The following is a 15,058-nucleotide window of genomic DNA, read 5'->3' as shown; positions in this document are numbered from 1 at the left end:
AAAACCCTTCTGCAGTGTGTGCTGTGAAGCACTGAGGGGAATCCACAGGAGTCTGAGAAGCCCAGAAAGGTTTGGGTGGGAAGAGCCCTCATAGCTCATCTCACCCCACACCCTGCCATGGGGGCAGCTTCCACCATCCCAGGTTTCTCCAAGCCCTGTCCAACCTGGCCTTGGGCACTGCCAGGGATGGGGCAGCCACAGCTGCTCTGTGCCAGGGCCTGCCCACCCTCACAGGGAACAATTCCTTCCCAATATCCAGCGTAAATCTTTCCTCTTTTGGTTTAAAATCATTTCCCCTCGGGTCATCATTATCTGTCCATATAAAAAGAGTTGGTCCATCATTTTAGCAAGTTCTCTTTAACTCCTGAAAGGCCACAAAGGCTGTCCAGTCCTTGGTTAAGTGGGAAAACAGATTTTTCCTGTCTCTCCACATTGTACCATCTGCTCTTGTGCCACTTTGGGATCATTCCTGCCCTGCTGCCAGCCCAAGATGCTGGAATAGAGACCCAGGGCAGCCTCTGGTGCCCATCCAGTGCCACCTCCCCAGCAGAGCTGCCCGTCCCACGCTGCTGCCAGGGGCTTTGCTGCTCTGCTCTGTGCAGGAAGGAGAGTTGGGATCCCAAACCTTTCTGGGATTCTCAAACGCTCCTGGGCCTGCAGCCTCCTCAGGGGAGGGACAGCGAGCCTGGGATCACTGGGACAGGGCTGGGAGGTGGATGCAGCTGGGTCTGATCTTTGGTACCCACAGGGTGCAGATCCTTCCCAGGCTCTGGAGGAAAAGGAGCTTTGAAGGCTGGTGGGAAGGAGCCTTTGAGTGAAATCTTAATCCCCTCCAGAGCTTTCCCTAATCCCTGGTAATGTGCTGTTCAAAGGCCCACTTCCAAAGGAACCACTGCACTTCCTCGCTCCCATATCCCTCCTTCCCCAAGGAACTGCCCCAAGGTGTTCCCACTGACTGTTTCCTCTCATTTTCCTCTGATACATAGAATTAATTATTTTAAAGCATAATGGATGAAGCAATTTCTGCAGCAGGCAGTGGCAAATCCAGCTGATTGATTGGGAGAGATTTTTGCTGTCAAGGATATAACAGTACTTCATTCCTCCCCCTTTTCCTGGAGGGGATCCACAGCCTTTCCCCACAATGTCCCGGTGCAACACTTCCAACTTTGAAATCAAACCTCAAAAATGTCTGTGTGTGTGTGTGTGTCTGTGTGTGTCTGTGTGTCTGTCTGTGCACAGGTCAGCTCTGTGTGTGTGTGTGTGTGTGTGTGTGTCTGTGTGTGTCTGTGTGTGTGTGTGTGTGTGTGTGTACAGGTCAGCTCTGTGTGTGTGTGTGTGTCTGTCTGTCTGTGCACAGGTCAGCTCTGTGTGTGTGTGTGTGTCTGTCTGTCTGTCTGTGCACAGGTCAGCTCTGTGTGTGTGTATGTCTGTGTGTCTGTCTGTGTACAGGTCAGCTCTGTGTGTGTGTCTGTCTGTCTGTCTGTGTACAGGTCAGCTCTGTGTGTGTGTGTGTGTCTGTGTGTGTCTGTCTGTCTGTCTGTGCACAGGTCAGCTCTGTGTGTGTGTGTGTCTGTCTGTCTGTCTGTGTATAGGTCAGCTGTGTGTGTGTGTCTGTCTGTCTGTCTGTGCACAGGTCAGCTCTGTGTGTGTGTGTGTCTGTCTGTCTGTCTGTGCACAGGTCAGCTCTGTGTGTGTGTGTGTGTCTGTCTGTCTGTCTGTGCACAGGTCAGCTCTGTGTGTGTGTGTGTCTGTCTGTCTGTCTGTGCATAGGTCAGCTCTGTGTGTGTGTGTGTGGTGTGTGTGTCTGTCTGTCTGTGCACAGGTCAGCTCTGTGTGTGTGTGTCTGTCTGTCTGTCTGTGCACAGGTCAGCTCTGTGTGTGTGTGTCTGTCTGTCTGTCTGTCTGTGCACAGGTCAGCTCTGTGTGTGTGTGCATGTGCCTGTGTGTGACATGGCTGCAGCTGTGGGTACGGGTCTGTGTGCACACGTGTGTGCATGGTTTTGTTTGTGCGTGCACGCCCGTGTGTTCCCCCATGTCCCCGTGTCCGTGTGTCCCCATGCCTGTGTATCCCTGTCCTGTGTATCCCACACCTCCATGTTCATGTCTCATGTCGCCATGTCCCCTGTGTCCCCGTGTCCATGTGTCCCCCTATCCCCATGTCCCTATCCCTGTCCCCACGTCCGTGTGTCTCCCTGTCCCTATATCCCTGTCCCCATATCCCTATCCCTGTGTCCATGCACCCCCATCCCCATGTCCCTATCCCTGCTGCCATGTCCGTATGTTCCCTTGTCCTTATCCCTGTCACCATGTCTGTGCGCTCCCATCCCCATGTCCCTATGTCCATGTGTCCCCCTGTCCCCATATCCCTATCCCCATGTCCCCCATCCCTATGCCTGTCCCCATTTCCCCATATCCCCCTGTCCCTATCCCTGTCCCTATGTCCCCATGTCCCTGTCCTTATCCCTGTCCTCATATCCCTATCCCTGTCCCCCTGTTCCTATCCCTGTCTCCATGTCCGTGTGTCCCCCTGTCCCTCTGTCCCCTATCCCTGTCCCCCTGTCCCCCTGTCCCCCTGTCCCTGTCCCTCTGCCCCGCCCCACTCTCGACGCATCTCCGCCCCGCCCCTCGCGCATGCGCACAGCCCTTCCCGGGCGGCGCGGCCGTGACTCCGCCCCGGCCGCGTGCGGCGGTACCGGGACCCGCCGGGACCCGCACCGGGAGTCATCGGGACACACCGGGACCCACACCAGGACCCTCCCCGGGACTCCCGGGACACACCGAGACCCACACCGGAACTCCCCCCGGGACCCTCCGGGATCCCCCAGACCCCCCGGGCCATGAGCGCCGCGGAGCCGCCGGGCCGCGGGATGCTGTTCGCCGAGACCCAGCTGAGGCGGCACGGCTGGCGCCGAGGTGGGGCCGGGCGGGGTCCCCGCACCGCGGTCCGGCCTGTCCCGCCCCAAGCCCCGGGACCCCCTGAGCGCCCCCGGCTCCCCCAGACTCCGATCCCCCCCAGAGCCCCCTGTCCCCAGTGCCCCCCAAGCCCCATCTTCCCCAGCTCCCTCCGGGCCCCAGCTATCCCCAAGCCCCAGGACCCTCCCAGTCCCGTCCCCAGAGCCCCGGGACCCTGCAGACCCCAGCAGACCCTGGTCCCGTTCCCAGAGCCCCAGGACCCTGCAGACCTTCCAGACCCCAATGGTCCCAGATCCCCGGGACCTGCAGCCCCCCGTCCCCACCCCAGACCTCAATGGTCCCAGAGCCCCGGGACCCTTCAGACCCCAGTCCCCACCCCAGAGCCCCGGGACCCTGCAGCCCCCGGTCCCCACCCCAGACCCCAATGGTCCCCAGAGCCCCGGGACCCTGCAGATCCCAGTCCTGTCCCCAGATCCCCGGGACCTGCAGCCCCCCGTCCCCACCCCAGACCCCAATGGTCCCAGAGCCCCGGGACCCTGCAGCCCCCCGGTCCCTACCCCGGACCCCAGTGGTCCCCAGAGACCCGGGACCCTGCAGATCCCAGTCCTGTCCCCAGATCCCCGGGACCTGCAGCCCCCAGTCCCCACCCCAGACCCCAATGGTTCCCCAAGCCCCGGGACCCTTCAGACCCCAGTCCCCACTCCAGAGCCCCGGGACCCTGCAGCCCCCGGTCCTCACCCCAGACCCCAATGGTCCCCAGAGCCCCGGGACCCTGCAGCCCCCCGGTCCTCACCCCAGACCCCAATGGTCCCAGAGCCCGCCCCCCTCCCTGCAGCACCCAGTCTGGACCTCTCCCCACTCTCGGGGTCCTGCAGCCCCGGTGCCCCCGGTGTCCCGGGCCGTGCGGGGGTGACGCTGCCTTGTGTGCAGGGCAGGGGCTGGGCAGGCGGGAGGACGGCATCGCCGAGGCCATCCGGGTGAAGGTGAAATGCGACACGGCCGGGGTGAGTCCCGATCCCCGCCCTGCCCCGCCCGGTGCCGCTGCCCGGTGCAGCCATTCCGGCAGCTCTCTGCACCCCGCAGGTGGGACACGACGCGGCAGAGCCCTTCACCTTCCACTGGTGGGACCACGTCTTCAACAAGGCGGCTGCCAACATCGCTGTGCAGGCCGGGCAGGTTGGAGGGATGGGGTTGAAGGCAGGGTTGGAGGGTGTTTGGGTTCCTTTGGTCACTCTTGTAGTGCCACCGTATCCCACAGGCCCTGTCAGGAAGCAGCACCTTGCACAGGGGCTGTTGTGGTGGAAAGGTGCAGCTTGGACAGATCATTTCCAAGGCTTTGCCTTCTCTCTCCCAGGATGGCATCTCTGTGAAGGCACTTTCTGAGCAGGGAGGCAGCATCAGCAATAAGAAGCCACGCAAGGCTGGCAGCAGCGGGAGCCTGCTGTACGGCCGCTTTGTGAAGGTGACTGTCCCCAGGAGCTTTGGGCTGCTGTGGCCCCAGAACCCCGTTTTCCTTGTCCCCCTTTCTCACAGTCCCTCTGTTCTGTGCTGCAGTCAGCCACGCTCACAGCCTGTGGGGAGGAGTCAGTGCCAGCCAGCTCTGAGAGCAGTCAGGAGGAGGAGGAGGAGAAGCTGGACCTCTCTTCGGTCAGGAGGTGAGGCTGGGCTCACGGGGAGGGACGAGGCCTGAAAGGAGGAGCTGTGTTCCCCACAGATGTTGGGGTGACAGCTCCTGTCTGTGTCCCCAGGCTGACGGACGAGGAGCTGGTGCAGGCGTGCGGGGGCCGCACAGCACACAAGTGAGTGCCTGGGGGGCCAGGGCTGCCCCCTCCTCGCAGCCTGGGCTGGGGAACACCTTCCTGTTGGGGAACTTCACTGCCTGTGGTCATTGCAGGGGTGCCCGGCACGGCCTGACCATGAGTGCCAAGCTGGCACGCCTGGAGGAGCAGGAACGAGCCTTCCTGGCCACGTACCGGCAACGGGAGCAGCAGCAGGAGCCCCCAGAGAGCAGCCAGGGCAAAAAGAAGAAAAGGAAACGGTCCAGGGATAGAGCTGAGGTGCCACAGAGCCAGGAACCAAACACAGAAGAGGAGGAGGTGTTGGAAGAAGAAAAGGTTGTGAAGAAGAAGAAAAAGAAGCAGGGGCCAAGCAGAGAAGAGGAGGTGACAGGAGAGGAGGAGGTCATGAGAAAGAAGAGGAAGAAGAAGGTGATCACGGAGCCGTGTGGAGAAGAGGTATCAGGAGAGGAGGGGAAGGTCATGAAGAGGAGGAAGAAACCAGAGCTAAGCACAGAAGAAGAGGTGGTGGAAGAGGATGGGAAGGCTGCAAAGAGGAGAAAAAAGAAAAAGAAGAAGAAGCAGGAAGAGGAGGACAAAGAAGAGCCAGCTGAAACAGAGACAGATGAGCCAAAGTTGGGACACAGCCCTACAAAGAAGAGGAAGAAGAAGAAGCAGGAAGAGGAGGATGAAGAAGAGCCAGCTGAAACAGATGTACCTCTACAAGAGACAGATGAGCCAAACTTGGGACACAGCCCTACAAAGAAGAGGAAGAAGAAGAAGAGGAAGAAGGAGCCAGAGTGAGCCAGTGACATGGCTGCCATGCAGTCCCACCTGGCTGTAAGGGTCCTGATCCTGGTGCTGGTGGGTGCCATGGGCTGCTCTGAGCTCGTTCCAGACGGAGCCCAGCACTGTGGCCCAGCTGCCTGGGGATGCTGAGCTAGGACAAGTTGGTCTGGAGCTGGATCAAGCTTGACTTCACCACCTGAACCTTCAGGAGTGACCCTGGTTCCCCCCAGGCTCTGGGGCAGGGACCCATTTATCATGGGCCTGTCACAGAAGGACACAAGGAGTACCCTGCAGAGTACTAAAGTATTTTTTCAAGGGCATGAATAAATCTTTATTGTGATCAGCTTATCCCAAAGCGTGAGTGGTGCCATGAGTGGCAGAACCCCAGATCACCTTACACCTGCAGCACTTGCATTAGGCAGCAGCCCCAAAGAGAGCAGCCCCTCACCACTCCCACCTGCTGGGCTTTTCCATCCTGCAGGCTCACACCAGAGCCCAGTGAGGTGCTGAGCACCCTCCTGGCAGAGCTTGGGCAGAATTTGGCCCTGGTGTGCAGTGCTGAAGCCAGGCCTGGCCCCCAGCCCCTCTGGGCCAGCTCTAGGTGAGCTGCAGGACGCAGTCTGTGCCAGGGTACTCCGGCAGGTTCAGGCTGTATTTCTCCTGCAGCGCAGGGGGCACAAACCTGCCCCCAAGGAAGTGGTACCGGCCTGTGAAATGCATCGCTGCCTTCTTGGGCGCCGTCAGGGAGATGAGCATGTCGGGCTGGAGGCCGTCTGCCTTCCCCTTCTCCACATCCCAGCCTGCAACGAGCCACGGCCAGGCTGGAGCTGGGAGCACCCTGGCTGGGCACCATCCTGCAGCAGGTGCAGCCACAACTCACCTGAGGGGATGTCAATGCTGGCAATGGGCACCGTGACACGCTCCAGAGTGCTCAGGATGCTGCCAAAGGGCTCCCGCACCGCTCCCGTGAAGCTGAAGCCGAAAATGGCATCCACCACCAGGCCGTAGAGCTCATCAATGAACTCAGCCTGCGGTGGGGATGGTGGCAGGTGAGGAGCAGTCCTGGCCACAGCTCCAGGGGCAGGTGCTGCCAAGCTGGGGGCTGCTCCTCACCTCAGCTGGGAACTCGGGGAGGAAGGGAATATCCATCTTGTTGCACTGGGTGGTCAAACCTTCAAAGAGGGGCTTGCTGGAGCGCTTGGGGTAGTACACAGTCGGCTGGTAGCCCTGCAAGAGCAGAAGGAACCTGAACTAATCCCACTCTGGCACCAGCAGCAGCCAGAGGAGTGGGACCCTGGAGCCCACAGGGGTGCACAGGACCAGCACCCTCACGGGGATCCTGTGCAAGACTCACAAACATCTTCAGGTGCCTGGCACAGACCAGCCCATCACCGCCGTTGTTCCCTGGCCCGCAGACCACCAGCACAGCAGGCTGGCTCGTGGTGAAGGAGCTGGGTGGGTAGGCCTGATGGGGGGCAAGAGGCACAGGGTTAGGATGGGGAAGTGGGCTCACACCATGGAGCCAGGATTTGCAAGTCCCCCAACTTTGGACTGGCCTGCCCATGGCACTGGGATGATTCCCAGGATCACCATCTGCCTCCCTGGTGCCCATCTTGGTGGTGGCACAGATTGGTACACAATGCTAGGACCCCCAGGATGGTGGTGGGGATAGCACTCAGCCTGTAGTGCTGGAACTCTCTCCCAGGACCTCCACCCACCTCCTGGGCACCCACCCTGGCAGTGGCACAGCTCAGCCCACAATGCCAGGATCCCCACCTCGCTGCTGGCAATGGCACAGCTCAGCCCACAGTGCCAGGACCCCCTTCTGCCCCCCAGGACCCCCACCTTGGCAATGGCAGTGGCACAGCTCAGCCCCGCCAGCTCCATCAGCTGATCCACGCTGAACTTGTACTCAGTGAAGAGCTCCTGGTCGATAGCCTGGGCCTCCTCCTGCCTAGGGTGGGACACGGCACCGCTGGGTACCCCAAAACCCGGCCAGGCCCAGCCTGGGGGCTGTGATCCCCTCGCCTTTGCATGACCGGGGGGGACACACAGAGCCGAGCCCCCGTGTACACCCGCACCCCATCCCCGACCCCTCCTCAGCCCGCCCGTACCCCGGCCCGGCGCCCCCGGGGCCCGCCCGCCTCCTCTCCCGCCTCCCTCCCTCCTCCTACCCGAGGAAGCGGAGCCCCTTCGGGCCGGCCCCCGGGCTGGGGACGTGCATGGCGCGGCGGGGCAGGCACCGGCACCGCTCCCGGTCCAAACCCCAGCTCCAGCCGCGCTCCCCGCACCGCCCGCCCGCCCGCGCCGCCGCCACCAGCAGCCCCAGGCCCAGCAGCGCCCGCGGGCCCGGCATGCGGCGGGCACGGCCCGGTACAGCCCCGGAGCGGACACAGCCCGGTACAGCCCAGCACGGCCGGAGCTCCACGGAGCAGGCGCGGGGCCGCCCCGGGGCGGAGCGCCCTTCACGGCCCGGGGAGGAGCCGCGGAGAGGCCGCGCTTCCTGCAGGCCCCGCCGGGACTCGGCGGTTCCTCCAGTCGCTGCCGCCACTCCGCCGTTCCCCCAGCCCCGTCGGCACTCCGGCTCCCTTCAGTCCTTGCCGGCTCTCCGCCGTTCCCCCAGCCCCGCCGGCTCTCCAGGTCCCTTCAGGCCCCACCGGCTCTCCGCGATCCCCCAGCCCTGCCGGCTCTCCGCCGTTCCCCCAGGCCCCACCGGCTCTCCGCGATCCCCTAGCCCCTTCCTTTCCTCCCCGTGACATACAAAGGATGGCAGAAACAGAGCGGGGTCAGAACCGTGTTGGCTGAACGGCCCACCCTCCCCTCCGGTTTGGGCCTGCACAGCCCCCCGAGAAGCGGCGTTTCCCTGGTGTCCTCCCGGTCACACGAGGCTACAGACGAGGGACAGAGTCCTGGTGGCCGTGCGGGGTCCCCGGCGGGACCAGCAGCCGGCAGCAGTAGCAGCGGGGTCATTGTCACGGCTGCAAGGTCATGGAGGCGTAATGGGGAGTGAGGGTGTCCAGCAGGATGCAAAATGGAATAATCAAATCACGGAGTCACTGACTGGTTTGGGTGGGAAGGGATCTTAAAGCCCATCTCCCATGGGCAGGGACACCTTCCATTGTCTCAGGTTGCTGCAATCCCTGTCCAACCTTGCCTGGAACGCTTCCAGGGATGAGGCAGGCACAGCTTCTCTGTGCCAGGGCCTCCCCACCCTCACAGGGAAGAGTTCCTTTCCTATATCCCATCCAACGCTGCCCTCTGGCAGTGGGAAGCCATTGCCCCTTGTCCTGTACCTCCAGCCCTTGTCCAAAGTCCCTCTCCAGCTCTGTTGGAGCCTCTTTAAGCACTGGAAGGCAGGAATGGGCAAGAGGTTCATACCAGGGGACTGGAAACCACCCTTAGATCTGCTGTCCCATCCATAGGGTATGGTTTTGGTGTGGGCTATGAGGTACCAATATCCCCAGCCCCTGTGACTTTTGGCTTGGGATCATGTCCATTCCAAGAAACAGCTCTGCTGGGTTCATGAGGTTCCACTCATGAACCCTCCTCCCCTCTGGAGCCCAAGCCTCCCTTGCCCACTCCCCCAAGGCATCACCTACCTCTCTGGAGGCCTCTGATGGAGGGTTTGGTGTTTTTGGTGCCCTGTGGGATGCAGTGTGAGACCCTCAGGCCTGGGCTCACTGCAGAATTGATGTTCTGGTGGTCTGTGGTACTTACGGAGCTGGAGGCTGGCATGGGGCAGCTTGGCCGGGGGCAGGGGGCTGGTGGTCCTCGTGCTGAGAGACAAGTGAACCTCATGTGGGGCTTCTGGACAGCTCCCCTGTCACATCATGGCTGGATCCCCCCCAGGATCCAGCTGGAATGACCCCAAACACACTCCCAGAATTATGTATCTAAAAATCTCTGGGTTTTCACTGTTAAACAGGAGAGGTCCCTTGTGCTGCAGAGGTATTTGGGTTCCAGGGGCTGTACTGAGGTGCCTCCCCCTTGCCCACCCACCTGTTAGCCTGGGGCTCACTGTGATACCCTGGAGCTGAGCTGGGACCATCATCATCCTCCCCAGAGGTGCCCAGGAGGCCACTTGGGTTGCAAGGCTCCAGTGAGAGACCACCAGTCAGGGCCACTCTTGTGCCTCCAGGACAAACAGACAAGAGCACAGTATCAGACTGTGCCAAAGACTCAGCTCCACCAGGAACTGCCTGATGGCTCAACCCCATGTTTAATTTGCAGCCTCTCACCTGAATACCTGGGATGTGCTCCTGGTGCACACCAGTACAGCTCGTCCTCAGCCTGGGCTTTCCCCCTGAAGGACATGGAGTGAAGGAAGGCTTGTCTCCTGGTTGATCTGGAAACTCATTCCAGAGGAAGGAGAGAGAGAGGATGGCAGCTTTGCTACTCACACCTTGCTCCCCTGGAGCTGTGTCCTACTGGCACGGGGCAGTGTGGAGCAAAACCGCAGCTGGCTGGGCTCCTGATGGGACGAACATGTGTTAATGTGCCCAGCAAAGCCCTACTGGGGTCCCAGTTCCCAGCCCTCCAGAGCGTGCCATGCCCAGGCTGATGCTCACCAGGCCTGGGTTAGGGTAGGAGAGGTGGCTGAGGTGGAGTCGGTGCTGGATGGCATCTGTGAGCTTGTGCACCACCCGTTTGTGGGCAGCTCTGGGGCTGTCCTGTGATGGAGAGAACCCGAATGTGTGATGGGCTAAGTGTGTGCACCCTGGGCTGAGGCCAGTGCCCCATCATGCCTTACCTGACAGCGGGAAAGCAAAACCAGGGCCTCCTGATAGTGCTCGATGGCTTTCTGGGGATGTCCCAGGTGCAAATACGCTGCACCCAGCCCCTCACACGCTTGCCACTGCCCCTGCAAGTCCCCTGGGAGGCAAAGGGCTGCTCAGCTGAGATCCCCAGCAGGCAGCATTGCCCAGCCTGAGCCCGCTGGGCTGTGGGATGTGCCTGCCCTCACCCGAGTCCCTGAAGGCCTGCAGGGCGTGCAGGTAGCTCTCGGCAGCATCCCCGTGCTTCCCCAGCTGGCTGCAGGCGAACGCCAGGTTCCCAAAGCTCTGCCCCTGAGCCCTGCAGTTCCCCAGAGCACCTGGAATGGGAATTTTATGCTGAGCTGTCTGGCACAGCCAAGGGCAGGGATGGAGGTGTGGGGTACCGGTGTGGGGTACTGATGTGAGGTACTGGTGTGGGGTACCGGTGTGGGGTACTGGTGTGGGGTACCGGTGTGGGGTACCGATGTGAGGTACTGGTGTGGGATACCAGTATGGGGTACTGGTGTGAGGTACCAGTGTGCGGTACTGGGGTACCAGTGTGAGGTACTGGTGTGAGGTACCAGTATGGGGTACCACTGTGTGGTATCAGTGTGGGGTACTGATGTGAGGTACTGGTGTGAGCTATAGGTGTGAGGTACAGGTGTGGGGTACCGGTGTGGGGTACTGATGTGAGGTACTAGTATAAGGTATATGTGTGAAGTATAGGTGTGGGGTACCAGTGTGGGGTACCGGTGTGAGGTACAGGTCTGGGGTACCGGTGTGGGGTACCGGTGTGAGGTACTGGTGTGGGGTACTGGTGTGAGGTACAGGTGTGTGGTACCGGTGTGAGGTATCGGTGTGCGGTACTGGTGTGAGGTACCAGTGCCAGGTACCAGTGTGAGGTACAGGTGTGAGGTCCCGGTGTGGGGTACCGGTGTGCAGTACCCGTGCCCGTTACCAGTGCGAGGTACCAGTGTGTGTGAGGTACCGGTCTACAGTACCAGTGTGAGGTACCGGTGTGTGTGAGGTACCGGTTTGGGGTACCGATGTGCAGTACCGGTGCCCGTTACCAGTGCGAGGTACCGGTGTGTGTGAGGTACCGGTGCCCGGTACCGGTGTGCGGTACTGGTGTGTGTGAGTTACCGGTGTGTGTTAGGTACCGTGCAGCGCGGCCGCTCGCCGGTGCCAGCCCAGCGCGGTGCCGAAGCTGCGCAGGGCGTTGAGGGCCGCGCCCAGGTTCTGCAGCAGCGCCGCCTCCCGCTGCCGGTCCCGCTCCCCGCCGCACAGCCCCAGCGCCCGCTCGAAGCTCTCGGCAGCCAGGGAGAAGATGTGCAGCTGCGAGTAGCCGAGCCCGATGTCGCTGTAGAGTTTCCCTGAGGGCAGAGAGGAAAAGCAGGCGTGGGAGCTGCCGCGCAGGGCCCTGAAAGGGGAGGGCGCGGCGTTACCTCGCAGGGCCGGGTCGGGGATGGATTCGCAGAGCGAGCGGCACCGGGCGAGGACGCCGGCGATGTCCGCGGCCCGGAACCGCCGGCTCTGCAGCATGGAGCCGCTCGCCCTGCTCAGAGCCACGGCCGCGGCCCCGGGGCTCTCCGCCGCCGCGTAGGCCTGCGCCGCGTCCAGGAAGCACCGCGCGGCCCGCGCCGGCTCCCGCATGCCCAGGTAGCAGCAGCCCATCTGCACGCAGGTCCCCGCTCGGCTGCCAGCCTGAGCAGCACCGGCGTGCCCGGAGACTTGCTCAAAACACTCCAGAGCCTTTGGAAAATCCTGGAGCCCTTCGTGAGCCGCCCCGACGCTGAAATAAAGGCTCCCTGAGTGGTCCCCGCTCTCCGCCTCTGAGGGCTGGGACTGGAGGAGGAACTCAAAGCCCTTTTTGGGCTTCCCAGTCTCCACGTAGGCAGCTCCCAGGTTGAAGGCACAAGCCCTGTGGAGCCGGGGGCTCGCTGTGTCCCTGGAGAGGAGCAGGGCTTTCCTGAAGCACCCCACTGCCTCCCGCGCCGCGCCCAGGGCCAGCGCCCGGTGTCCGGCCCGTGTGAGGGCCTCGATGGCGCCCACCCGCCCTGCCGCCTCATCCCCTCCCTCCTGAGCGCCTGCCCTGGCCTCAGCCGCCTTCTTCTTCTTCTTCTGGCTCTTCTTGCAGCTGGAGGGGGCTGCGGGGGTGGTGGGAACAGTGGGGTGTGTGGGAGCTGTGGGGGCAGTAGGGACAGAGGGGACAGAAGGGTGTGTGGGGACAGAGGGGGCAGAGGTGTGTGTGGGGGAAGAGGGGTGTGTGGGGGCTGTGGGGTCAGAGGGGACAGTGGGGTGTGTGGGGGCTGTGGGGGCAGTAGGGACAGAGGGGACAGTAGGGTGTGTGGGGACAGAGGGGGCAGAGGGGTATGTGGGGGCAGTGGGGACAGAGGGGGCAGAGGGGTGTGTGGGGGCAGTGGGAACAGAGGGGAGTGTAGGGTGTGTGGGGGCAGTGGGGTGTGTGGGGGAAGAGGGGGCAGAGGAGGCAGTAGGGTGTGTGGGGGCTTTGAGGACAGAGGGGGCAATGGGGTGTGTGGAGAGAGAGAGGGCAGTGGGGTGTGTGGGGTCAGAGGGGACAGTGGGGTGTGTGAGGGCAGAGGAGTGTGTGGGGGCAATGGGGTGTGTGGGGGCTGTGGGGACTATGGGGGCAATGGGGTGTGTGAGGGCTGTGGGGTGTGTGGGGACAGTGGGGTGTGTGGGGGCTGTGGGGACTATGGGGGCAATGGGGTGTGTGGGGGCTGTGGGGACAGAGGGGAGTGTAGGGTGTGTGGGGGCAGTGGGGTGTGTGGGGGAAGAGGGGGCAGAGGAGGCAGTAGGGTGTGTGGGGGCTGTGAGGACAGAGGGGGCAATGGGGTGTGTGGAGAGAGAGAGGGCAGTGGGGTGTGTGGGGTCAGAGGGGACAGTGGGGTGTGTGAGGGCAGAGGAGTGTGTGGGGGCAATGGGGTGTGTGGGGGCTGTGGGGACTATGGGGGCAATGGGGTGTGTGGGGGCTGTGGGGTGTGTGGGGATTGTGGGCTGCACTTCCAGCTCAGCAGCCTCTTCCAAATCCATGGGCAGGGGCAGCAGCCTGCCTGCAAGAGAGAGAGGTGCTTAGGCAGCCAAGCCAGCATGGTCCAGCACTTCAAGTGAGCAGCATTATTTTATATTATTTATGAAAATTAGGGATGGCTTGTAGCCCGTTTGCTATTAAGTTTCAGGAAGGAAAAAGGCCTTTCCATGGAGGACCCCACAAACCTTGGTAGCCATGAGAGAGGAAAGAGGTCACTGGGGGAGGAGGAGGAGGGACACCACAGCATGGAGTGGGATGTTGCTGGGGTGCCTTTTTGGGAGGCAGGATAACGGGTTGCACTCACTGTTTTCTCTTCAGGTGCAAAGGGTGCTGAGAGCAGGGAGCAGAGAGATGAGGCATCCCCAGCGCCGCAGCTGCGTTTCTGCCACCAGCCAGGGCCCTCTGCTGCAGGGATGGAGGATGTCTGAGGCACCTCCGAGCTTGGGCTGCCTGGAAAGGTGCCTGGAGCAGGTCACAGTTCTGAGACAGGAGCGTGGCAGGCGGTGGCACAGGCTGGGACAAAGCCAGCCCTGTTCCTGGGAAAGCACATCCCACAATGGCCCCGCTGGCTCCAGTTTCAGCCCTGTCACCAGCGTGGCGTGCAGTGCCATGGCAACTCGGTGCAGCAGTGCCAGTGTGAGCCCTGTGAGGGATGGAGGGATGGGAAAACTGTGTGGTGGACTGTGGTGGTGTTCACAGGGGTCCCAAGACCAGGGAAGAGACGAGAATCTGACTCCATGTTTCAGAAGGCTTGATTTATTATTTTATTTTTATATATATATATATATATATATATATATATATATATATAAAATATTAAAACTATACTAAAAGAATAGAAGAAAGGATTTCATCAGAAGGCCAGCTAAGAATAGAAAAAGAATAACAAAATCCTGTGACTCACCGAGCTAGACTGTGATTGGTCATTAATTAGAAACGACTTGGACACACTGCTCTTTTCAAGGTAAAAAGGGATTTTTCATTTCTGACTCCAACATTTATAGGTTTCCAAAAGCGACAGTGAGTTGGAGGGTGACAGTGCCACCCCTCCAATGACACTGGACAAACCAACAGTCCATCAAATTTCTCCTCCTCCTTAAAGAATGCAAAACAATGAGTTATTTACAGAAAGTCTGTGAGAAAGTTCCTTAAAAGAATGTAAACATCAGAAGGCTTAGAAAGCTTAGAAAATCTTAAAAAATCAGGACGACACCGGTGTCCTGCTCCCCACTCTCCCGGTGCCCTAGTGCTCCCTGAGCTCCCCCGTATGTGTCCCACGCTCTCCCCCTCCGGTGTCCCCGTGTCCCGCTTTCTCGGGGTTCGGGGTCCCGGAGTCCCCGTGCCTCGCTGTCCCCGGGGTCCCAGTGCCGCCGTTCACTGGTGTCCCGGTGTCCCGCGGTCCCCGTGTCCCGCTTTCCCGGGGTTCGGGGTCCCGGGGTCTCCGTGGCCCGCTATCCCGGGGTCCCAGTGCCGCTGCTCCCCGGAGCCCCGCTGTCCCCCTATCCCGGGGTCCCATTTTCCCATGTTCGGGGTCCCGGAGTCCCCGTGCTCCGCTGTCCCGGGATCCTAATGCCGCCGTCCCCCGGTGTGTCGGGGTCCCGCGGTCCCCGTGTCCCGCTTTCCCGGGGTTCGGGGTCCCGGTGTCCCGGTGCCGCCCTTCCCCGCTGTCCCAGTGTCCCGTGCCCCGATGTCCCGGTATCCCGCTCCCCGATGTCCCGTGTCCCGTGCCCCGGTGTCCCGGTGTCCCGCTGCCCGGCAGGCCCCGCGCGCAGCCA

The 15,058-nt window shown here is 61.5% G+C and overlaps 3 protein-coding genes across 3 annotated transcripts; 1 reads left to right on the top strand and 2 right to left on the bottom strand.

The window, feature by feature from the left end:
• Positions 1–2,791: 2,791 nt before the first annotated feature.
• Positions 2,792–5,704, top strand: LOC128948144 (G patch domain-containing protein 4). The gene is made up of 7 exons (XM_054292737.1): positions 2,792–2,913; positions 3,844–3,917; positions 3,997–4,089; positions 4,268–4,375; positions 4,468–4,568; positions 4,662–4,712; positions 4,808–5,704. Exons 1-7 carry the CDS (start codon positions 2,838–2,840, stop codon positions 5,490–5,492), a joined length of 1,188 nt encoding a protein of 395 aa, XP_054148712.1. The 5' UTR covers positions 2,792–2,837; the 3' UTR covers positions 5,493–5,704.
• Positions 5,705–5,781: 77 nt separating this feature from the next.
• Positions 5,782–7,833, bottom strand: NAXE (NAD(P)HX epimerase). The gene is made up of 6 exons (XM_054292739.1): positions 7,652–7,833; positions 7,323–7,431; positions 6,832–6,942; positions 6,591–6,704; positions 6,358–6,505; positions 5,782–6,277 (listed from the first exon to the last, which is right to left on the bottom strand). The coding sequence occupies exons 1-6, from the start codon at positions 7,831–7,833 to the stop codon at positions 6,075–6,077; spliced, it is 867 nt and encodes a 288-aa protein (XP_054148714.1). The 3' UTR covers positions 5,782–6,074.
• A 522-nt stretch (positions 7,834–8,355) lies between these two features.
• Positions 8,356–14,807, bottom strand: TTC24 (tetratricopeptide repeat domain 24). Its single transcript, XM_054292690.1, has 12 exons — positions 14,662–14,807; positions 11,677–12,368; positions 11,392–11,604; positions 10,441–10,569; positions 10,228–10,349; positions 10,046–10,147; positions 9,878–9,948; positions 9,716–9,780; positions 9,477–9,609; positions 9,195–9,253; positions 9,077–9,119; positions 8,356–8,455 (listed from the first exon to the last, which is right to left on the bottom strand). The coding sequence occupies exons 1-12, from the start codon at positions 14,805–14,807 to the stop codon at positions 8,356–8,358; spliced, it is 1,875 nt and encodes a 624-aa protein (XP_054148665.1).
• Between the last annotated feature and the right edge of the window lie 251 nt (positions 14,808–15,058).

The sequence above is a fragment of the Melozone crissalis genome, unplaced genomic scaffold, assembly GCF_028551555.1.
Source record: "Melozone crissalis strain CALT ecotype California unplaced genomic scaffold, PUWL_Pcris_2 ptg000114l_1, whole genome shotgun sequence".
NCBI classification, from domain to species: Eukaryota; Metazoa; Chordata; class Aves; order Passeriformes; family Passerellidae; genus Melozone; species Melozone crissalis.
The sequence above is the reverse complement of the archived record's forward strand: the minus strand, read 5'-3'. Positions and strand labels throughout refer to the sequence as shown.

Bases quoted from the DNA above. Each gene is read 5' to 3' on its own strand.
- LOC128948144 (XM_054292737.1), top strand. From the start codon at position 2,838: ATGAGCGCCGCGGAGCCGCCGGGCCGCGGGATGCTGTTCGCCGAGACC. The intron at 4,090-4,267 runs GTTGGAGGGATG...TCTCTCTCCCAG, and splicing joins TCGCTGTGCAGGCCGGGCAG to GATGGCATCTCTGTGAAGGC. The intron at 4,569-4,661 runs GTGAGGCTGGGC...CTGTGTCCCCAG, and splicing joins GACCTCTCTTCGGTCAGGAG to GCTGACGGACGAGGAGCTGG.
- NAXE (XM_054292739.1), bottom strand. From the start codon at position 7,833: ATGCCGGGCCCGCGGGCGCTGCTGGGCCTGGGGCTGCTGGTGGCGGCG. The intron at 6,705-6,831 runs GTGAGTCTTGCA...CTGCTCTTGCAG, and splicing joins CCAGGCACCTGAAGATGTTT to GGCTACCAGCCGACTGTGTA. The intron at 6,506-6,590 runs GTGAGGAGCAGC...TCCCCACCGCAG, and splicing joins TCCCCGAGTTCCCAGCTGAG to GCTGAGTTCATTGATGAGCT.
- TTC24 (XM_054292690.1), bottom strand. From the start codon at position 14,807: ATGGGAAAATGGGACCCCGGGATAGGGGGACAGCGGGGCTCCGGGGAG. The intron at 9,254-9,476 runs GTGGGTGGGCAA...CTTGTCTCTCAG, and splicing joins AGTGAGCCCCAGGCTAACAG to CACGAGGACCACCAGCCCCC. The intron at 9,120-9,194 runs GTAAGTACCACA...TGCATCCCACAG, and splicing joins CCATGCCAGCCTCCAGCTCC to GGCACCAAAAACACCAAACC.